The sequence below is a fragment of the Dreissena polymorpha genome, chromosome 6 (assembly GCF_020536995.1).
Source record: "Dreissena polymorpha isolate Duluth1 chromosome 6, UMN_Dpol_1.0, whole genome shotgun sequence".
Taxonomy (NCBI): domain Eukaryota; kingdom Metazoa; phylum Mollusca; class Bivalvia; order Myida; family Dreissenidae; genus Dreissena; species Dreissena polymorpha.
The window spans coordinates 87,910,040-87,934,515 of record NC_068360.1 but is presented as its reverse complement, the minus strand read 5'-3'; the positions used below and the strand labels follow the sequence as shown (position 1 = coordinate 87,934,515).

The window sequence follows — 24,476 nt, the reverse complement described above, 5'->3', positions numbered from 1 at the left end:
GAAATGAAATGGAAATACATTCAATAAAGCATTTAATTTCAGGCTAAAATATTTAATATTTTTTAATTCGGTTTGATCGAGAATTTAATACGAAGCTCGTTGATACAAATACATTTAATTCTTAGAATTATGGTGTGGTTCATTCTTTGTTAGACTCACAGACTTTTCCCTATCGCCAACTTAAATATACGTTGAATTTCTGTTTTCATCTTTGTAATCATAAGTAGAGTTTGTGGGAATCCTGCATGAAATAACAAGAGAATGTAAATCAATGGCACTTCCCTCCTTTTTTCAAAATCTCACCACTGTAGACAATGAAAAGTAAATGACCTTGGTGTTCAAAAGTCTGACCTGTTACTGTAAGTAATATTCAATACCTTCAAAGAGAAAATAAATGCAATGCCTTCAGCGCTTTGATAATTTTGAGCCAAAGTAGGTAATATTTTCCAAGCTTCCCGGATATTCGCCAACTGAAAGATCTTATTTTGTGGAACAGACCAGTGCGCGGTGACCAATGAGACCCTTATGTCCACTGGTAGACAATTTCGTATGATACGTGCTTAAGATGTCGAAAGGTAAAGGAGCCATTAAATATTGTTCTGTTCAGAAAAAGTCTTACATGTTTAATGAAAAGTAATTTAGAAGCCGAAAAAATGTGTTGACCATTTAAGTGTGTTGTTATGAAGCATGTGTTAAGTTAGTAATGCATGTTATTGAGCTTTAACTGTGTTGTATTGTCTGGCGCGGAAATAGAGGAGGTAGTCCAACTTTTGGTGTAAGTCATTCATCAAACTATATTTCGTCACGTTAGAGAAATTATGAAACATACAATTAAAGGGGCTTTTTCACAGATTTTGGCATGTATTGAAGTTTGTTATTAAATGCTATATATTGATAAATTTAAACATTGGACCTAAACATCTCCAGTAAAAAAACAAGAATACAATTCAAAAAAGTAAAAAAGTAACCCTCCACAGGGCTCGAACCACTTACCCCTGGAATCCTGGAGTTAAAAGTATTCCGCTTAGACCACTCGGCCATCGGTGCTCATGCTATTAGTGGATGTATTTTTTACTTTATATATTAAGCAATCCTCGTTGTTTAACAAAATATAACGACAACAACAGAACTTTCCAAATTATTCATGTTTCGCGTTGCAACGCTTTATAATTTTCAGGTTTTCAAATCATCAAAAGATGCATATCGTGTATATTTTAGAGCAAGGTAAATTTTATGTTTTACTGTTTCCTCACAAATATCATAGCTAAAACGAAAATTTGCGAATATGAAACAACTTTTGTTAATGTGTCAATTTACAAAAACGTGAAAAGGCCCCTTTAAGCGGACGGCCATCTAGGATCTAGTGTATGGCGAGTGTAAACAATAGTTAACAAGTTAATCAATTAAAACGAAATAATTGCCCATGACGGAGTTGTATAATTGTTAAATCAAGATGCTACAGTAGACGTGTTGTTGTTCAAATATAAACAGGTTACTTATAACCAAATATGAAATATAATTTCAGAGCGTTATGCAGAAGGGTAGTTTCGACCATACTGTTTGTGTCATAAAAATTGTCAAGTAAAATGACCTTAACATCTGCTCATTTCTCGTACTATGCTAAAAGAGGACAGGGACTTAACTGATAACGTGATTGCAGTACGTACATTTCGATGTGTATATATAGTCTGGGACATCACTGTACACAAAGAATCAAGGATGCGTTGATATGTTCACGGGAAAATGCTGCTAATATTAGGATTTATATCGCTTAGGTAGTTACTTGTTTTGTTTTTGTTTTAGTTAAGAAATTAAGAATGTATTTGTAGAAAAGTCGAGTAATACCGCTAAGGTATTCAAAGAGGGCAGCACTTACCGGTATAAGATTTAAAACTTATTTCCTTTGATGAAGTATTTTTTATGATTCATATAAGGTACGTTAATATGATTATAAATAACGTAATGTGTATACTATTCATTCCAAGTAGAATGGTTCGTTCAATAAATCATGTTGTAATGAACGAAATGCTTTGTGTGACATATATAAGTGTAATGCATAAGAAAAAGATATACGGCGTTGAAGTTGGTTTGCGTTGGTGACCGATCATCAGTTATATCAATGATTTAATGACACCCACGCCAATTACGTGCTTTTGCGAAAGTTGCTGTGACTTATTTCTCATTATTAGATAGTTTTGATAATTGATCTAAAGATAAAACACAAACAACTATGTGAAAATGAAATATAAAATAACATATAGGGACCCCGGCTAACACGAATCATCCATATGATACGCGCTCTGGGAAAATGAGGTTTAATGCATGTGCGTCAAGTATCATCATTGACTAGCCTTTGCAGTCCACCCTGTCTGCTTTCCTTTGCAGTCCACCCTGCCTGCTTTCCTTTGCAGTCCATCCTGTCTGCTTTCCTTTGCAGTCCACCCTGTCTGCTTTCCTTTGCAGTCCACACTGTCTGCTTTCCTTTGCAGTCCATCCTGTCTGCTTTCCTTTGCAGTCCACCCTGTCTGCTTTCCTTTGCAGTCCACCCTGTCTGCTTTCCTTTGCAGTCCATCCTGTCTGCTTTCCTTTGCAGTCCACCCTGTCTGCTTTCCTTTGCAGTCCACCCTGTCTGCTTTCCCTTGCAGTCCACCCTGTCTGCTTTCCTTTGCAGTCCACCCTGTCTGCTTTCCTTTGCAGTCCATCCTGTCTGCTTTCCTTTGCAGTCCACCCTGTCTGCTTTCCTTTGCAGTCCACCCTGTCTGCTTTCCTTTGCAGTCCACCCTGTCTGCTTTCCTTTGCAGTCCTCCCTGTCTGCTTTCCTTTGCAGTCCACCCTGTCTGCTTTCCTTTGCAGTCCACCCTGTCTGCTTTCCTTTGCAGTCCACCCTGTCTGCTTTCCTTTGCAGTCCACCCTGTCTGCTTTCCTTTGCAGTCCACCCTGTCTGCTTTCCTTTGCAGTCCACCCTGTCTGCTTTCCTTTGCAGTCCACCCTGTCTGCTTTCCTTTGCAGTCCACCCCGTCTGCTTTCCTTTGCAGTCCACCCTGTCTGCTTTCCTTTGCAGTCCACCCTGTCTGCTTTCCTTTGCAGTCCACCCTGTCTGCTTTCCTTTGCAGTCCACTCTGTCTGCTTTCCTTTGCAGTCCACCCTGTCTGCTTTCCTTTGCAGTCCACCCTGTCTGCTTTCCTTTGCAGTCCACCCTGTCTGCTTTCCTTTGCAGTCCACCCTGCCTGCTTTCCTTTGCAGTCCACCCTGTCTGCTTTCCTTTGCAGTCCACCCTGTCTGCTTTCCTTTGCAGTCCACCCTGTCTGATTTCCTTTGCAGTCCACCCTGTCTGCTTTCCTTTGCAGCCCACCCTGTCTGCTTTCCTTTGCAGTCCACCCTGTCTGCTTTCCTTTGCAGTCCACCCTGTCTGCTTTCCTTTGCAGTCCACCCTGTCTGCTTTCCTTTGCAGTCCACCCTGTCTGCTTTCCTTTGCAGTCCACCCTGTCTTCTTTCCTTTGCAGTCCACCCTGTGTGCTTTCCTTTGCAGTCCACCCTGTCTGCTTTCCTTTGCAGTCCACCCTGCCTGCTTTCCTTTGCAGTCCACCCTGTCTGCTTTCCTTTGCAGTCCACCCTGTCTGCTTTCCTTTGCAGTCCACCCTGTCTGCTTTCCTTTGCAGTCCACCCTGTCTGCTTTCCTTTGCAGTCCACCCTGTGTGCTTTCCTTTGCAGTCCACCCTGTCTGCTTTCCTTTGCAGTCCACCCTGTCTGCTTTCCTTTGCAGTCCACCCTGTCTGCTTTCCTTTGCAGTCCTCCCTGTCTGCTTTCTTTTGCAGTCCACCCTGTCTGCTTTCCTTTGCAGTCCACCCTGTCTGCTTTCCTTTGCAGTCCACCCTGTCTGCTTTCCCTTGCCTTTGCAGTCCACCCTGTCTGCTTTCCTTTGCAGTCCATCCTGTCTGCTTTCCTTTGCAGTCCACCCTGTCTGCTTTCCTTTGCAGTCCACCCTGTCTGCTTTCCTTTGCAGTCCACCCTGTCTGCTTTCCTTTGCAGTCCTCCCTGTCTGCTTTCCTTTGCAGTCCACCCTGTCTGCTTTCCTTTGCAGTTCACCCTGTCTGCTTTCCTTTGCAGTCCACCCTGTCTGCTTTCCTTTGCAGTCCACCCTGTCTGCTTTCCTTTGCAGTCCACCCTGTCTGCCTTCCTTTGCAGTCCACCCTGTCTGCTTTCCTTTGCAGTCCACCCTGTCTGCTTTCCTTTGCAGTCCACCCCGTCTGCTTTCCTTTGCAGTCCACCCTGTCTGCTTTCCTTTGCAGTCCACCCCTGTCTGCTTTCCTTTGCAGTCCACCCTGTCTGCTTTCCTTTGCAGTCCACTCTGTCTGCTTTCCTTTGCAGTCCACCCTGTCTGCTTTCCTTTGCAGTCCACCCTGTCTGCTTTCCTTTGCAGTCCACCCTGTCTGCTTTCCTTTGCAGTCCATCCTGCCTGCTTTCCTTTGCAGTCCACCCTGTCTGCTTTCCTTTGCAGTCCACCCTGACTGATTTCCTTTGCAGTCCACCCTGTCTGCTTTCCTTTGCAGCCCACCCTGTCTGCTTTCCTTTGCAGTCCACCCTGTCTGCTTTCCTTTGCAGTCCACCCTGTCTGCTTTCCTTTGCAGTCCACCCTGTCTGCTTTCCTTTGCAGTCCACCCTGTCTGCTTTCCTTTGCAGTCCACCCTGTCTTCTTTCCTTTGCAGTCCACCCTGTGTGCTTTCCTTTGCAGTCCACCCTGTCTGCTTTCCTTTGCAGTCCACCCTGCCTGCTTTCCTTTGCAGTCCACCCTGTCTGCTTTCCTTTGCAGTCCACCCTGTCTGCTTTCCTTTGCAGTCCACCATGTCTGCTTTCCTTTGCAGTCCACCCTGTCTGCTTTCCTTTGCAGTCCACCCTGTGTGCTTTCCTTTGCAGTCCACCCTGTCTGCTTTCCTTTGCAGTCCACCCTGTCTGCTTTCCTTTGCAGTCCACCCTGTCTGCTTTCCTTTGCAGTCCTCCCTGTCTGCTTTCCTTTGCAGTCCACCCTGTCTGCTTTCCTTTGCAGTCCACCCTGTCTGCTTTCCTTTGCAGTCCACCCTGTCTGCTTTCCCTTGCCTTTGCAGTCCACCCTGTCTGCTTTCCTTTGCAGTCCACCCTGTCTGCTTTCCTTTGCTGTCCACCCTGTCTGCTTTCCTTTGCAGTCCACCCTGTCTGCTTTCCTTTGCAGTCCACCCTGTCTGCTTTCCTTTGCAGTCCACCCTGTGTGCTTTCCTTTGCAGTCCACCCTGTCTGCTTTCCTTTGCAGTCAACCCTGTCTGCTTTCCTTTGCAGTCCACCCTGTCTGCTTTCCTTTGCAGTCCTCCCTGTCTGCTTTCTTTTGCAGTCCACCCTGTCTGCTTTCCTTTGCAGTCCACCCTGTCTGCTTTCCTTTGCAGTCCACCCTGTCTGCTTCCCTTGCCTTTGCAGTCCACCCTGTCTGCTTTCCTTTGCAGTCCACCCTGTCTGCTTTCCTTTGCAGTCCATCCTGTCTGCTTTCCTTTGCAGTCCACCCTGTCTGCTTTCCTTTGCAGTCCACCCTGTCTGCTTTCCTTTGCAGTCCACCCTGTCTGCTTTCCTTTGCAGTCCTCCCTGTCTGCTTTCCTTTGCAGTCCACCCTGTCTGCTTTCCTTTGCAGTTCACCCTGTCTGCTTTCCTTTGCAGTCCACCCTGTCTGCTTTCCTTTGCAGTCCACCCTGTCTGCTTTCCTTTGCAGTCCACCCTGTCTGCTTTCCTTTGCAGTCCACCCTGTCTGCTTTCCTTTGCAGTCCACCCTGTCTGCTTTCCTTTGCAGTCCACCCCGTCTGCTTTCCTTTGCAGTCCACCCTGTCTGCTTTCCTTTGCAGTCCACCCTGTCTGCTTTCCTTTGCAGTCCACCCTGTCTGCTTTCCTTTGCAGTCCACTCTGTCTTCTTTCCTTTGCAGTCCACCCTGTCTGCTTTCCTTTGCAGTCCACCCTGTCTGCTTTCCTTTGCAGTCCACCCTGTCTGCTTTCCTTTGCAGTCCATCCTGCCTGCTTTCCTTTGCAGTCCACCCTGTCTGCTTTCCTTTGCAGTCCACCCTGTCTGATTTCCTTTGCAGTCCACCCTGTCTGCTTTCCTTTGCAGCCCACCCTGTCTGCTTTCCTTTGCAGTCCACCCTGTCTGCTTTCCTTTGCAGTCCACCCTGTCTGCTTTCCTTTGCAGTCCACCCTGTCTGCTTTCCTTTGCAGTCCACCCTGTCTGCTTTCCTTTGCAGTCCACCCTGTCTTCTTTCCTTTGCAGTCCACCCTGTGTGCTTTCCTTTGCAGTCCACCCTGTCTGCTTTCCTTTGCAGTCCACCCTGCCTGCTTTCCTTTGCAGTCCACCCTGTCTGCTTTCCTTTGCAGTCCACCCTGTCTGCTTTCCTTTGCAGTCCACCCTGTCTGCTTTCCTTTGCAGTCCACCCTGTCTGCTTTCCTTTGCAGTCCACCCTGTGTGCTTTCCTTTGCAGTCCACCCTGTCTGCTTTCCTTTGCAGTCCACCCTGTCTGCTTTCCTTTGCAGTCCACCCTGTCTGCTTTCCTTTGCAGTCCTCCCTGTCTGCTTTCCTTTGCAGTCCACCCTGTCTGCTTTCCTTTGCAGTCCACCCTGTCGCTTTCCTTTGCAGTCCACCCTGTCTGCTTTCCCTTGCCTTTGCAGTCCACCCTGTCTGCTTTCCTTTGCAGTCCACCCTGTCTGCTTTCCTTTGCTGTCCACCCTGTCTGCTTTCCTTTGCAGTCCACCCTGTCTGCTATCCTTTGCAGTCCACCCTGTCTGCTTTCCTTTGCAGTCCACCCTGTCTGCTTTCCTTTGCAGTCCACCCTGTCTGCTTTCCTTTGCAGTCCACCCTGTCTGCTTTCCTTTGCAGTCCACCCTGTCTGCTTTCCTTTGCAGTCCACCCTGTCTGCTTTCCTTTGCAGTCCACCCTGTCTGCTTTCCTTTGCAGTCCACCCTGTCTGCTTTCCTTTGCAGTCCACCCTGTCTGCTTTCCTTTGCAGTCCACCCTGTCTGCTTTCCTTTGCAGTCCACCCTGTCTGCTTTCCTTTGCAGTCCACCCTGTCTGCTTTCCTTTGCAGTCCACCCTGTCTGCTTTCCTTTGCAGTCCACCCTGTCTGCTTTCCTTTGCAGTCCACCCTGTCTGCTTTCCTTTGCAGTCCACCCTGTCTGCTTTCCTTTGCAGTCCACCCTGTCTGCTTTCCTTTGCAGTCCACCCTGTCTGCTTTCCTTTGCAGTCCACCCTGTCTGCTTTCCTTTGCAGTCCACCCTGTCTGCTTTCCTTTGCAGTCCACCCTGTCTGCTTTCCTTTGCAGTCCACCCTGTCTGCTTTCCTTTGCAGTCCACCCTGTCTGCTTTCCTTTGCAGTCCACCCTGTCTGCTTTCCTTTGCAGTCCACCCTGTCTGCTTTCCTTTGCAGTCCACCCTGTCTGCTTTCCTTTGTAGTCACCCTGTCTGCTGTTACTGTATTTTATAACAATTCCTTTCTAAGGAAGACTATTCTTGACGAAAATCCAGTTTAGGCGGAAAGTGTCGTCCCTGATTAGCCTTTGTGGACTGCACATGCTAATATGGGACGACATTTAACGCACTTCAATTAAACTACCTTTTCACAAAGCGAGGCTCATATATATATGACATATTCACACACCTTCGAACAGACCTGTATACACTTTTTTATGTTTTCCGAACGCAGCTATTTGATTATTTAAAGTACGTGAATAATCGCGATTATCCGTAATATATTTAGCGAGTTAATGGCATTTCTCTTATCTAAAACCCATTTATAACATATTATCACCCTACCATGTGTGTATTATTATTATTATAACATGAATGGCATACACCGAATATCTTCTTTTAAGACATATCTGGTCGCAATATCATTCTAGTTTCGCCTAAATATACGGGAACGCATTGAAATGGCAATTTCCAGACAGGCTGGCCGCTCACTTGCTTTAACGATTACACAGCGCATATAAAATAAATGTTCTAAATTACGTTGGCAATGTTTGATGACAATTTTCACCATGACAAAGCTTCTTTCCAATATATTAGCGTACATGGTTGGAATATAAGGTAAGAACCATAAAAACACCATTAAAATAGATGTTGTTACTCAAAATATTCAACATATTAATTACACAGCGGCATTCAGTAGCACGGAAGTCCGCACATAATGTAGACATGAAAACTTAGCGGCAACCTGTAAATTAACTCTGAATAACACTCACACACACTCGCGCACGCAAGCGCACACACGCTCAAAAACACGCACACGCACGCACACACTCAGTGGAGTGGAGGCTGCCATTTTCCGCAAAAAACACAACTAACAAAAGATGTGACTCTAGAAACCAGTAATGTTTAAGAATGAAGCGACGAAATGAGTTGTTTTCCTATGCTTACATATATACCTTCAAATTGATACTTAAAAAACATCATATAAAATGCACTTTAATGATTATATTCATCATGCACTCAACAATGGGAACTTGTTATCAATCTGACAGCATATACCCTTTTTGTCAGGACTTCCGGTTTGCGCATTTGTCACATGATACCGTGCAAGATATAATTTAAGAAAGAGGGGTCACGATTGCACTGCTCAAGCGACAGCTTGTGTAAATATTATAAAACTGCGACATGTTTACATGTCAAGTGTGAAAACAATTCAACAATTTTGTGAAAGAAAATAATTAACATTATATAAAAAATACGTAATGCTACACAAAATGGATTATCAAATAGAGTATATTTTTAATATAATTGCGGCAAGAGTTTGTAGATGGCACATTTTGCAGTTTTTGGTACTTTTAAAAAATACGAAAATTTTAATTATCAATTCGGCTTACTTCGTTGTTGTTTTTTTAATTTTGTTTTTTTGTGGAAAGGGGTTGAGTTTACAATGGCAAGTTCAAAAAAGGTCAAAAGCTCTACGACAAATACAATGGAAAAACCTGTTAAGATTTTACAAAGACAAACATACATGTATTCTCGTTACTTTAAGCCTATGCGAGGCGTTTATTATGGACGAAAACTGCGTTCACTGTAACTGGAACGGCGTATGTAAAACAGAGTCTAGACAATGTGAATGCTACCAGGGCTTCAAAGGGACCGACTGTAGCGTGGACTGTGGTTGTCAAGGACACGGGGTTTGTAACCAAGGTACGCGATACGTATGATTTACGTATTGCTATTTAATGCAATAACTAACACAAACAATTCAAGACACTTTGTGTAACCAATGAACGCCGTGCTTTCACACAACTTCAAACAAACAAAATATTGAAGGCATTTTATTTCGATGGGATTATAAAGAAAAGACGAAAGACTATGAGTATAAAATAAACTCGTTCTGAGAAAACCGGACTTAACCCATTTATGCCTAGTGGACTCTCCCATCATCCTAAATTGGATCACGTTATTTCCAAAATTAGGAATGTCTAGTATATTTATTTCTATATTTAGAATATTAATTACTGAAATTCCTTAAAGCACAACGCAGACCCAGATGAGAGGCCGCATCATGCGGCGTCTCATCTGGGTCTATGCTGTTTGCAAAGTTCTTTTTTCCAGGACGCTAGGCATAAATGGGTTAATGCTTACAAGTGCGTAACGTATCATCCCAGATTAGCCCGTAGAGTTTGCAAAGGCTAGAAGGTGACGATACTCTCCACCTAGAATGGACTTTCGTTTAAATGATAATTTCTTTAAAAGAAACAAGTATGTAAGAGCGGAAAGTGTCGTCCTTGATTGGCCTGTGCGGACTGCACAGTTGTCCGCATAAGCTTATCTTTACGCACATGAATTAAGTCCAGATTTCAAAGAACGCGGCTCATAGAATTATATAGATCGGCAAAAGTAAACTGGATTATTTTTACCCTTATAGTAAGCACGTTAACGTATACCCTTCTGATAAGTTACTAGTAGTTAGCACCACAAAATTGTTTTGATGTGATTTTCTTATTGGCATATCCTAGATAACCTAGTACTGAAACTTAAATCTAAACTCATAAACATATAAAAATACTTATACATATTTGTTCGCATTTTTGTTTTAAATGCGCAATTTCTGTTGTAGATAACACATGTCAATGCGACAATGGCTGGAAATGGTCAAGCTCCCAACACAAGTGCATATGGGACTGTACTTGCCCCACCGGTATTTATATAGAAGTGTGCTTGTTATATTACCTTGAGGTCATACCTTTAACCTTCAAAATATGCCTTTAAGATGTCACCTTACATAAATTGCAGTTTGAAAAGCAATATGAATTGCATTAATAAAAAAACGAAAACATCCAAATGCATATTTTATAAAGTGTCTTTAAACCCGAATTCTTTTTAAATACGTATAATGTGTGTAATAAATCATTTTCGAAGTAAAACAGGGTTCAACAAATCAAACAAGATTGTGGGTTCCCGTGTACAAAAAACCCACTATATCATATGATCGATGACCTTTACATCACATTTATCTGGCGTATTTACAACGACAACTTGTCTTCGTCTATAGAAAATCGTCGTGTATTTTAACATTAGCAAAAATCACGATCAACATTGTATGAGGCGCGATCTGAGAAAAGATGCATGTGTGTAAAATGTAATGACAGATAAGCCTGTACAGTACGCACAGACTAACATGGGACGACATTCTCCATTGTTATTGTTTTGTTCGTTTAAAGAAAATGTTCTTCACGAAAATATTGATTAGGCCCAAAGTGCCGCCAACGATTAGCCTGTACGGACTACACTATCTAATCTGTCACGACACTTTACGCACATGCATTTAAGCCCCTTTTCACAGAGTGCGTCTCATGTGTTTCAAAGGTGTGCAATGCATGGGCCCCGGTGTATGCGCATGTACGCCAGCGTGTCGGTACGGTACCTGCTGGAACGGGCAGTGTGAATGCTGGGAAGGGTACACGGGCGACCGATGTGACAGGCTGGACAAAAACACGTAACAACAGTTCACTAGTAACAAACATGTAGAACAAAAACACGTAACCATAGTAAACTAGTAACAAACATGTAGGACAAAAACACGTAACAATAGTGCACTAGTAACAAACATATAGGAGCAAAACACGTAAAAAAATACTAGTCACAAACATGTAGGACAAAAACACGTAACCATAGTAAACTAGTAACAAACATGAAGGACAAAATGTACATACACGTATGTTGTACCGTTTGAACACATATGAGCCACGCTCCTGGAAACGGGGCTAAACGCATGTGTGGGAATTGTTGTCTTAGATCAGCCTTTGCACGGGCTGATCAGGGGCGACATTCCTGCTTTGTTGGTATTTGTTCGTTGTTGCTTATCCTGTTTTGACTTCACAGAGTTATGTGGGACGACACTTTACGCACATGCATTAAGCCATGTTTTCCAAATTCGAGGATCATTTAGACTTTGTTCTTAGTTTAAACCATGAAAAAGTATCATTTTAAATACATGTAAATACGCATAAAAAAATTATTGATTTTTTTCTGTCAATTGGATGCTGTATACATAACACTTTCCCACTCAGAAGCTAAGTAATAATTGACTACATGCAACCAGAATAAAACAAGAACAGAGTAACTCGAAGGCAGTTCAGGTATTATAAAGTTTGCTGCTCATCAGTATCTAAGGGTTGGAAATGAAGCCTTAACAGCGTGAATTTTTAAAGAGAGGTCTTTATTTTATTTTATTTTCTTAATAACTACAAACATGAAAAAAATTAGGATCTGAGTGGAAAATGGTTAAGTTTTTTCGATTGGGTATTGTATAGCTCCATAGTGAAGTGTTTATCCTTTATTTCAGCATATCGAACCGCAACATGCATACGCATACACAATATTCATTTGAACCCAACTCTGAGAAAACGGGGTTTAATGCATGTGCGTAACGTATCGTGCTAGATTAGCTTGTTCAATCCGCGCAGGCTAATTAGAAACTATACTTTCCGCTTTTATGAACTTTTTCGTTTCAAGGAAGTCACAACAAAACACAAATCCAATCAAGGCGGTGATTGTCGTCCCCGATAAGCCTATGTGGAGTGAACAGGCTAATCTTGCACAATATTTAACGTACATGCATTTGAAGTGTTTTTCCTCTTTTAGCATGATGAACCGCAACATTTCTGTTGGTATGAACATAGAAGGGCTCTCCTACTGGTCGCCGGAACTGAAGTTCGTCGACGTGGCCAAACTCTCGTCGGCTTGGATCACTCAACGAGATCACGACGGCCGATGGGACACACACGAGCAGAACAATATCACGTGGAGGAATGATGGATACCCGGCGAGGCTTGAAAGTAGGTGAAGCTCCGGGGTAAAATATTTACTACGTCTGTACTTCGTAGTTTACATCATAAGTTGGAGTAACCCTAATGTTAGATATTAACTAAGTCTGCAACTCGAAGTTTATATCAGTTTATAAGTTTACACTCTAATGTTTCATGAATATTGATGGGCCAAGTGTGAGGTTGAGCGCTCTAAAACCTGTCTAAACACCCAGTGCTTTGCATTGACCATTCCAAGGCGGTGACCCCAGCTTTATTCTACAATTTTTGTATGTTGTTTCGTACTTTTTTGGCCATTGGTCACTTGCCGTAAATAAAGCACCATGAAATTCGAAAGTGCATTTGGCAAGTAGGTGGAACTCATAGGTTAAAGTAGTCTGGAACTCGAATGTTGTATCTTGAAAATTGTTTGAACTCAAAGGTTAAACATTGACACGTTCTGATCCCATGGCCATTCAATCCCCCTAGTCTTGCAGTCTTATACGTCAGACGACGGATCATTAGAAGCCGAAATTGTAAAATCATATTTATTTGTGGGACATGAATTTTCGTTGATTTCTGGGGAAAATGATCGACGCAAATACTTCATATTTTTCCCGAAATCAGAAGTTCGCGAATTAAGAAGTCCGCGATATTAACATATATTTTTTTAATACAGAAATTGCATACTGGCGAATATCAATGATTACTAGTATACAGTATTTATTGCCAGCTAAGAATGGGTCTGGGAATTGAATCTTTTAAGCTTCTTATTGGTTGTTTCTTGAGTCTCATCACTTCCAGACCCAATTACATTTGACATAAACAAATTACCTGAATATATTATATTTGAGGCATACGTTTGTGTTTAAGATATTTTATTTTAATAAACAATACTTATAACACACTTTAGACCACTCGTGGGATTTAGTACGGGCATTAAACAATACGATTTCGTGATACAGAAAAAAATCAAACTTTACCTTAAATACTTTAGCCGCACTCTGTAAAAATATGTTTAATGCATGTTCCTAAAGTATCGTCCCAGATTGGCCTGTGCAGTCCGCACAAGCTAATCGGGGACGACACTTTCCGCTGTCATGGTATTTTATGTTTCAATGAAGTCTCCACTTAGCGAATATCGAGTTAAGGCGGAAAGTTTCGTTACTGATCAGCCTATGCGGACTACACAGGCTAATCTGGAACGGCACTGTACACACGTTCATTTAACCCCGTTTTCTGAGAGCGCGGCTGTATTACTATTCTCCGCAGAATCTCTGTCAGTCGTGAAGCTAGTTCTTCGGAGTACAGCGGGTGTACACGGCCCACAGGGTAACTTCTCCTTACTGTATGATGGCGACGGCGAAATCACATTTGCCCTGGTATCACACACAGTGCACTACAATGGAAAAGGCAAGATTCCCTCGTTAACCCTTTACCGCTCAGAAGCAAAGTGAAAATGACTTTTGCAACCAGCATAAGACCAGAACAGACTGCGAGGAACTCGTCGGCTGTTCAGGTTTTATACTGTTTGCTGTATCTAAGGGTTGAAAATAAAGCATTTGAAACTTGAATCTATTAAGATATATTTAATTTAATTACATTTCCTAAGGCATTACAAACGTGTCAAAATGTCATTTTTGCCCATGAAATAAACGTGTAAACGAGTTATAATGTTCAACATCTTGTATCACGCATGCTTTTGTGAGTGCAAAATATGTATATAAAGACCGTTAATAAGGGTCACTTAGTTGAAGATTGAAAGAATTAATTTCCTTAAATCATTCAGTGGTGAACAATAAGACATTGATATGGCATGGTTCATAAGAGATATTATATACAAAACAAAACTTTTTGTTATTGATTTAACAACATTTAAGTTATGCTGCTATATATTTCTAACGTACTATAGGCCGTAAGACAGTAGAGTTTCACGAAGGCAATCAAGGCATTCTCATCAAGATAATGAGAACCAACGAAAACAACCCTATCCACAACATCCGGTTGATAATGCCTGGATTTGAAGATAGACACGAGTTGTTTCCATTTTACCCTCCCTTCGTAGAAAACCTCAAACGATACTCGGAGTTGAGGTTCATGGATTTCCTAAGCACAAATGGACACACGGTAAATGCCTAAGTTTACATAGTGTTTATGCCTCTCTCTGGGAAAAACGGAGTCAATGCATGAGCGCAAAGGTTCGTTCCCGATTAGCCTTTGTAGTCCGCACAGGCTTATCAGGGACGACACTTTCCGCCTTAACTGGATTGTCGCTAAAAATACTTCTTTTAAACGAAAAAATCCATAAACGCGGAAAGCTCACTGCAAATGCTAATCTAGGACGACGCTTTACGAACATGCATTTACCCCCGATTTCCAAGTGCAAGGCTCATATAGAAAAGAATCATATTTAGGATCTACTATATGTCTCATCATGGTATCATATGATATTGCTTGAAGTAAGATTTAAGCTGTAAGAGATTTTACATAAACTCTGAATAAGATAAACGTTTTCATAGCAAAGAAATTTCAACTGCAAAAAAGGAAGGAAAAGTAGTAACGAGCTAGTTTGCAAATAACGACTTATGTCAGTAATTAGCACAATTATGTCTTCATTATATTTAAGGAACAAACGCATAAGGAATCGTGTATCATTTTTTAATTATTGCAAATTAACTCGCTGCCTACACAATGCCACTAGGAATACGTGAGTTTGGCATAGTAAATGATACGCCATCTATGAATAAAGACTGACAAACACCATTTAACAGTAAACGGTTTTCTATATAAGAGTGGTCCGACAAACAATCAAGCCAATAGCCTCTAGGTTAAAGGACAGTTAAAATTCCAGATGAAATATCATCAGAGAAATTCTTATACAAAAATTCTATAGTGTTTATTACCCCCCGTTCACACATAGACGCCGCTTCTACTAGGATCAAAGCGTGGCCGAACATGTGGCCGATCGTGACAAATCGCAGGAGAAACGTAGTAGAGTCTTCATAAGCGCAGTATGATCGCGGTAGAGTCTTCATAAGCGCAGTATGATCGCGGTAGAGTCTTCATAAGCGCAGTATGATCGCGGTAGAGTCTTCATGATCGGAGAGCTCTACGCTCTCGCCACGCTTATTTTGAACATGCTCAAAACAAGCGTAGCGGGATCTTGGCCAACATGCATCAGTGTTAAGTCGTTAAAAAAGCGTAGTAGAAGCGCCGTAATCATACAGGCAGCGCGGAAGCATCGTGGAGAGATCTTCATGGTCGTAGTAAAAGCGCAGTAAAAGGTCTGCGTAGCGTCGTAGTATGATTTTGAATGTCGCGGCAGTAAACGCAGTAAGCGTTTGACGTAGGGGCATCGTAGAACGGTCGAAATGAAGACCATAATTTGCCAAATTGCTCGATTTAAGACTCCGATCGGCCTCGATCCTTTTTTTCAGATCGTGGCTTGATCGAGATAATCGTCGTAAAGTCGCAGCTATGTGAGAACGGGGGGTTAAAGGCGAGTGGCCCATCATCTATACAATACCGGGCATTGTAACCATAACAAAAATAGTTATAAAACAGACACAAAAGCTTTTATTACCGCCGAGAAAATAGTGAAGCAAAGCATTCGGAGTATTACGAGATTAAAGTTAATTGTTGGTATGTTCAATGATCTTCGATGAAAAGCTTATTACAGCCTGAACCTACAACGTGGTCAACAAGACGCCTAACAACCTTCCACACACAGACCGGTAGTGAGGGCGGTGCCATCGAGTACGCCATCCTCTTGGCCAATATTCTTGGGGCAGATCCCTGGTTCTGTCAGCCCCATGCGGCGGATGATGACTTCCTGAGCAGATTTGCGCGTTTGGCGCTATCGGATTTACGTCCGGATGTTAAGGTTAGCGCGTGTCCTCTTAACCACAAGGGACAAAGCAATAATAACGTGATGACATACTGTCTTGATATGTTGACTTATGCTCCTCAATAATAAGAACGCATAGGTCTAAAATATGTCAAGATAATAGGTAAATTTATCATGTGAAAAAGATATGATAGCATGCCCACGTATATAACCATAAAGGAAGAAAATACATCATGCGATCCACAATTTGATATCGGTAGCTCTAGTAATACCCGTTAGTTCAGTGTTTTATTTTTACAGTTTATAACAAGCACAAAACTATTAAACACATTATGGAGACTAGTGAAAATACGACAAAAGGTTATCATTTATCGAGTTGAAAATAAACTAGTAATTACAGTGTCTATATATAGATATTTTAATTATTATTATTCAGTCGCGCTGTGGTAAAACAGCTCGTAATGCATATGCGTAAATTATCGTCCCAGTCCGTCCACGCTAATCAGGGACGGTACTTTCCGCTTGTATGGAATTGTTCGTTTGAAACAAGTCTCTTGTAAACGAAAATCCAGACTGTGCGGAAAGTGTCGTCCCTGATAAGCCTGTGCGGACTGCAAAGGCTTACCTTGAATGACACTTTACGCACAAACATTAAGGCGGCTTTTATCATTATTCCAATTATTGTACAGGTGTACGTTGAATATTCAAATGAAGTGTGGAACAGCATTTTCCGACAAACAACTTACACCAAAGAGCAAGGAAAGAAGCTAGGTCTGGACCCACAGGACTGGAAGGCAGGTGCAAAATATTACAACAAACGAGCAACCGAGGTTGCCGACGTATGGACATCGGTAAGACACGTATAGTATCATTATTCCAACCTCGTTCTTGAACAAACTAGACTTAAAACATGTGTGTAAAGTGTCGTCCAAGTTAAGCCTGTGCACTCCGTACATGTGAATCAGGGACGACACTTTCCGCTTGTATGGTATTCTTTTTCTTTAAATTATGTGTCTTCCTAGCGAAAATACAGTCAGAGTTGAAAGTGTCGTCCTTGATAAGCCTGTGCAGTCTGATTGGCCTTTTTCAGTAACATCATGTCATTGCTGTCATTCGATGAAATGCCGTTTGATAATGCACATTTAATTAATAATTTCGGCGGACTGGGGCATTACATTGTTCTTCAAAAGAAAATAATATTTTCCGTGTGTGCGCTGTAGTATGCCGCCACGAGGTTATATTGTTCGAAAGACTTATAACCACTAATTATAGATGTACACTGTTTAGTACTGCTTTTTGATAAATATTTATAAAGTAATGGTTTTGTTTTATAATCCGGCAAGGTTCTTGGAAACAGAGTCATCCCCGTTTGGGCATGGCAGACAGCGTATTATGACTACACGCGACAGATCTTTGAAGACCTCGGAACTAGAGCGGCACATTTCAAAGCATACGCTATAACCGGATACTTTGGCTGCGACAAGGTGACTGGCACCAAACACGTAAGTCTTCAGACTGAGGGCGCACTTTTGGAGCCTTGTTCTGTGAAAAACGGGCCAAATGCATGTGCGTAAAGTGTCATTGAAGATTAGCCTGTTTGTTCCGCACAGGCAAATAATAAGGGAAGACACTTTCCGCCTAAACAGGGTGTTGGTTTAGAAAATACTTCCTTTAAAACGAACATTCCACAAAATCGGAAAGTGTCGTCCCTGATGAGCCTGTGCGGACTGCACAGGCTAATCCGGAATTACATTTTACGCACATGCGTTAAACCCAGTTTTCCCATAGCGTGGCTCATTGTCTACTGTTCTATACATGTACTCAATGTCAAATAGCCAAACCTCAAGCGGCGTGTATAAGGTGAAAAGTCATGTATTTGCGGGAATACAAATCAATTACTTTATTCGAAAATTTTCTTTTTGCAAGTTTTTCGGTTCTTTTCAAACATATAATTTCACAATGCATTAACACTCTATAAAACAAGCGACTGTGTTATGTTTGTGTAAGGGAACTTGGTAAAGAAGGTTAACCTGCACCGAACACATGCACATCCTAATAATTGGGCCGTGCTCAGTGAAAAGGGGGTTTAATGCATGTGCGTAAAGTGTCGTCCCAGATTAGCTTGTGCAGTCCGCACAGGCTAATTAGGGACGACACTGTCCGCTGTTATGATAGTTTTCGTTTCAAGAAAGTCTCTCCTTAGCAAAAATTTGTTTAGGCAGCAAGTGTCGTTCCTGATTAGCCTGTGCAGACTACACAGGCTAATCTGGGACGACACTTTACGCACATGCATTAAACCCCCTTTTAACAGAGCACGGCCCAATTACATTAAATTACAGAATATATGCTCAATGTCGGCTACTGAAAAACAAGGTGTTTGCCAACATTATTTTTTTCAAATTTATTGCCTTCCACAAGCACAGTTTATTACTAGTTTATATGTTTGAATGTGCACTCCACATTTGTATGTTTCTTTTGATCATTAAGAAGTCTATCTATAGTTAGCGGTTTTTGTATTTGGTTGATGTTGTTTTACATTTATTTCTTAGTTATTGTTAAAAGTGGACATTAAAGGCCAATGAAACGGGCATTTGCGTATGTCTGAAGATGTACAACCCAACTAAAGTAACATCCGCCCTTATGAGGAAAACATTTGAATCTTGCTGTTGCAAAAGAGGGTGTTATGTATGCGCGTACAGTTTCGTCCCAGATCAGCCTGTGCAGTCCGCATAGGCTGACCAGGAACGACTTTCTCCGCCTAAGCTGTATTTTTGTCAAGAAAACGTAATGTACAATAAACACAGAAAGTTTCGTTTCTTATTAGCCTGTGAAGACTGCACAGACTATTCAGGGACGACACTTTCCGCTTGTATTGTATGTTTTCTTTTACGCTTCTTTACACTTTACGCACATACATTAAACCCCGTTTTCATAGATCAATGCTCATTTCGTTCCTTTGCCAATATTTTGAATTAACAGATCTTTTCATTTTAACTACATTGCAGAATATATCTTCAATGTCGCCTGAGGAAATACACGCCCTTTGCCATCAGGAGTTCGCTTCGAGTATCCGGAACTTCCACTTCCACATGAACTTGTCTAGGGTTAGTCAAACCCCTCCTTCAGTTTGTTTTAAGAAGGCTCTGTGTGATCTTATTAACTGCTAAAAAATCGTTGATAAATAAAAACTAATGTTAAAGAAAGAAAAAACGTTTTGTATTCCAGTTGATAAGATTTCGATGAACTTAAGATTATATTGGGAAATCTCTATGGTTCTTTGTGTTAAGGACACTTGGATACATATTATGTTTTGTTTTAATTTGAAGACACGGTTTAACGTGTCGGTATTGGCGTAGAGTTATAAATATATATATTTGTCGTGATGGTCTTAAAGAAGCACTATGGATATGGCTGTCAATTGATATTGCAATAGTCTTCATTCGTTCATATTCGTTTATTGTTTTGAAAATGAGTTGTGACATTGAACATTAAAAACGTACTGTATTACTGTTTCCTCGCAAATATCATAACTTCAACTTAAATTTGCGAATCAGAACCATTTTTTTAATCTTGTCAATTTACCAAAACGTGAAATGGTCCCTTTCAATCCTACATCTATTTGACAAGAGTCACGGTCTGAAACTGCTGATGTACGAAGGGGGACCGGGTCTAGAGAGTTCCACGCACGATGCCTCAACCCAGTACGCCATTGCATACAATCGCCACGACCTTATGGCCGATTCCGTGAATGAGTTGATGCAGGCATGGTACGACGTTGTCTACAATGATCCGCAAAACACAGCGCCAGGTATATATGTAAACCCTTTCCCACTAATAAGCAAAGCGAAATTGCTATACGCAAACAGCATAAGACGAAAACAGCCTGCGAGTAGCTTGCTTCTTTAAACTGATTTGTTGCTATTAAGAGACTTTTAAAAACGGAAAATGTCATACACGCGGAAAGTGTCGTCCCTGATAAGAAGTGTTCGGATTGCTTATATGGATTGTTGATTTCCTCCTAAACTAAAAAATGAAGAAAACTAAAAATGTCATAAACGCGGAAAGTGTCGTCCCTGATTAGCCTCTGGGTACTGCTAATATGCATTGCTGATTGTCCAGGCTAATCAGGGACGACACTTAGCGCACATGCATTAAACCCCCTTTTCACAGAGCGAGGCTCATTTTCAGTTTAGTCTACAATGCCTTGTGTTGTATCATAATTTCATGTATACACAGTTTAAGCAAGAATGAACATATTACAGAAAACGGAATAATACTATTGAGGTGTTGCAGACAAATAATTTCTCTTAAAGACTCCTTAAGACTAGTTTTTGGTCATATCTTTCTTTTCTTGTCATAGAAAGATTGATTCATCTAAAAATTAAACTATTTGTAATTTTGCAGGTGGGCTGTTCAATTACTTTGCGTCCGTTGGCCAGTACAGCAAGTATGGTAGCTGGGGCATGTTAGAATACACTGGGCAGGATCCCTACACCTCTCCCAAATACCTCGCTACTCACAGGTATTATGGAAGCATCGTTCTGTAAAAACAGGACTAAATGCATGTGCGTAAAGTCGGCCCAGATTAGCATATGAAGTTCGCAATATGCGCTGTGATGATATTTTTTGTGTAAAGGAAATTTTATTTCTTCGCAAAGTGTCGTTTAGGCGGAAAGTGCCGTGCCATATAAGCCTTTACGCACATGCATTTAGCCCCGTTTTCCCAGAACGAGGTCTATGGTAGATGGGGCATGTTAGAAAACACTGGGCAGGATCCATATACCTGTCCCAAATACCTCGCGGCCCACTGGTATGACCAGGGACATTGGTCAAGGAATATATTGACAGAATAAAGAAAATACATTTACAATAAAATAGCACTTTTCTGCATTTCATTGGTGTATGAACTTTCCGTAGCATTCCTCCTGCGACGCTTGTTCTTAAATTACACGTTATTTTAAAAAATGTATAAAAACGATGAAAAGCATACACAATACTATGACCGCCGTGATCTGACTGAAATACTGTTGAAAATGGCGTCACATCCAACGAACCAAACAAACATACTGGAATTATCGCCCACTAGCCTACACATCACCACTGCAGGTTCATCAACTCGCACTACCACAACCAGTACATGGGCGCTATCTGCAGCTTTGTCCGCCTAAATGCTAGCGAGCTCTACGGCTGCTTCAGGGACCGTTCTAGCGGATCGCAACGGTGTGGTCACACCGCGGATAACGGAATGCACTGGACGGTAAGCGTATTTCGTGGTAAGTCGAATAGAGGGAGAATACTAGTGTTGTATTTATTGCGTTGGATTAAAAAAACCTTAACCATGAACCTTAGCAAGTGTTATTGACATTCGTGCCTAAAAAATAAAAGTATCTTTATTTGACACTGAACTGGTATCATATTTTATCTCATCATTTTGAATTTTGCATTATCGCCCGTTGTCTTGAAAACTGAGAAAACACGAAGAAATTATGCCATTAAAAGCATAATGACGTCACAAAACTGCGCGGTTTTACAGTTAAGTATATAAACCTTTTGTTATTTTTAACATGCACGTGCGAAGATGGTATAAAAAATGAAACAAAAAATATAAATATCTTTTACATCGGCTACAGGTCATCCGCATAATTATATGGCTGCTTAAAATAATACAGTGTGGTGTAGAAGAAATGTGGCAAACAAAACTGGATTGCATAATATGTGTGAGCAATAAAACGTTTGCTGGTATATTAACTTTTGTTGTGCATGTGTTAACTATATTCTGAAATCCGTCTAATTTAATTGAACGCAGAGTAAAACCCACAAATTCGTGCGTCGACGCTTTTAAAAATAGAAACAATTTAGACATGATTCCATCATTTTTGTTTTGTTTTTGTTTTACACGTTTCATTCAAACGATCTCAACATAAATATGAGCTTCGCTCTGGAAAAACGGGGTTAAATGCATGTGCGCAAAGTTTCATCCCAGAATAGCCTGTGAAGTCCGCAAAGGCTAATCAGGGACAACACTTTCCGCCTTTACTGGCTTTTTGTTAAGGAAATAATTTTTTTCAATGAAAAATTCCATTAAAGCGGAAAGTGCCGTCCTTGGTTAGCATATGCGGATTTAACGCAAATTCATAAAACCCCGTTTTCACAGACCGAAACTTAATTATGTATGAATATTTAGTTCTACCCTACCGTACATGGCGTGAACATCAGCGCCGTTATTCTGGACGGCTTGAACCCGATCACACGTGTTCTTTACATCAGGGTGGTCGACACGCTCGCCGTGAATAAGTACTTCACTTTGAACGCTGCATTGGCCAACAATCAGTGGACTGCGTAAGTGATTGTTTGCTAAAATCCGTGGTCTTACTTGCACGAAAACTAAAGGATTGCAGGTTCGATCCCCCACTCAACTGTATTTTCAATAGCTCGTCTTTTGCATCAGACGTTAAACCGAATTACTGTGTCATATATACGCCATATCGGACACTTAAAGACACGGGCTCGTCTCTGGGATGGGGCGTCTCCTTTATTTTGCACTCTCTAGGGCGATGGGCGTACGGATGAAATCTCGGTGCACTCAATGATATCTGCGCCACACACATCATGGATAGTATTAACCCTTTGCATGCTGGGAAATTTGTCGTCAGCTAAAATATCATATGCTGAATTTCTAAAATTAGCATTTTCTTCGATTTTTTTTTTCAAAGAATACTATTAGAATAGCAAACAGTTTGGATCCTGATGAGACGCCACGTTCTGTGGCGTCTCATCTGGATCCAAACTGTTTGCAAAGGCCTTTAAAATTCGGTTCCAGCGCTGAAAGGGTTAATAATTTATCTTCACGAACAAATGGCACGTGATAGTGTCTCCTGATAGTGTTTCTGGACATTCATTATTTCCGATTTCAATTTAAAACTACCATTCAATCGAAAGCATAAACATGTCCAATATTGGGAAATTTCCTCTATCTGTGTAAATATGTTCAAAAGAAGCTCTGACTTAAAATCAGTTTCTCTTACGAGTACTAAAAACGTGTGGGGTGCGGCAAATTAATAACATGTTCATGTTGTTTTGTTGTTGTTGTATCGTATGGTTTTTATGTTGTTGATTAAACTTAACGTGCCTAGTCCATACTTTTTCGGACATTTCTGTAATGTAAAGGATGAAATTTAAAAAATCAAATATGGAGATTTGAATTAGCTTTCCTCGTTCTTTAAAATCCGGAAAAAAATGCAGCCGCGTTTAAATCAAGATGACGCACGCTTTGATGGTTTTTGAAATACAAAGTCATTAGATGCATACGTGTCATTATATTATCTTCAAATTATATAAAGTTTTATATATTCAAAGTATGCAATACGTATACGTTATTGCAATGTGTAAATTATAAACATGCATCGTCTGTACTATTTGCTGTTAGCCTGAAGATTGACGAATATCACCGTCGCTTGGCTCCCGGAAGTGTTCTCAGGCATGTCCCAGTCGGCGGGAGTACGGGACCCCGCCCCGACAACACACGCTGTTAGCCGACATCGAATCAACGTTCACTACACGAACATGTCTGTATCTGGCATACGTTAGCAATACTTGGCATTGCTGTTTAAACGTTCATCAGCTGAATAAATAGTTGCAAATTTTTATACATTTCACTTTTTTAAACTTTTTCTCGACACTGTACGATACGAATGGGTTGTCAAACCGTGTCGATTGAATCTTGAAGGGACTTTTATCCTACAGATAAATGATTTTATAGAACATAATAGGAAATATACAGAAAAGATAAGGTTTATCCCACAGATATTGTTAGATAAGGTTTATCCCACAGATATTTTTAGAACATATACATAGGGACTACTTTTTTGGCCTTTCACCCCTGATTGCGTCATTCAGGTCATTGGGTACGCAATCGTTAAACGAGTAAACGAGTGTGTGTGTGTTAACGATGGATTATTTCAATATTTTGAATGTGAATAACAGAGTTGGGATATAAAACTAGAATGAAACTGGTGAGACTGCATTTTCGATTTCGTTAAAATATCGAATGTACTCGAATAACGCGATGTTTTGTTGAACATTTGATGGATTAATTTAACTTAAAGAAAAGTGTCAGTGAATTGTTCTTTTACTTTTCGAATGAAATCTATGTTGAATTAAAAGGGTAATTTCTTTGATGAATAAGTCGTTCCTTTGTAAGTCGATCAAAGAATGTCTATCCACAAAGAATTGTCTGCTCACATCTAGTGCTTTAAAATGGAAAAGATGGATGACTATGAAGAAATGTGTCCAGAATTTTAACTCGTCATGGAAGCAAATTTAACTTTACGAAAATAAACATGGTTATTACA

General features: G+C 41.1%; 1 protein-coding gene across 2 annotated transcripts; it reads left to right on the top strand.

Annotated features, from left to right (window-relative positions):
* The first annotated feature begins 1,615 nt into the window (after positions 1 to 1,615).
* LOC127833592 (uncharacterized) lies at positions 1,616 to 23,769 on the top strand. Of its 2 annotated transcripts, XM_052358938.1 has the most exons (16): positions 1,616 to 1,775; positions 9,017 to 9,174; positions 10,091 to 10,171; positions 10,840 to 10,969; positions 12,118 to 12,311; positions 13,551 to 13,691; positions 14,191 to 14,405; positions 15,958 to 16,161; positions 16,815 to 16,976; positions 17,469 to 17,627; positions 19,131 to 19,229; positions 19,753 to 19,933; positions 20,530 to 20,647; positions 21,232 to 21,382; positions 22,310 to 22,464; positions 23,552 to 23,769. In XM_052358938.1, exons 1-16 carry the CDS (start codon positions 1,744 to 1,746, stop codon positions 23,655 to 23,657), a joined length of 2,286 nt encoding a protein of 761 aa, XP_052214898.1. In that variant the 5' UTR covers positions 1,616 to 1,743; the 3' UTR covers positions 23,658 to 23,769. The 2 variants fall into 2 exon arrangements, with proteins under 2 accessions (XP_052214898.1, XP_052214899.1); XM_052358939.1 differs by lacking the exons at positions 1,616 to 1,775; positions 10,840 to 10,969 and having other exon boundaries at positions 9,108 to 9,174.
* The last annotated feature ends 707 nt before the right edge of the window (positions 23,770 to 24,476 follow it).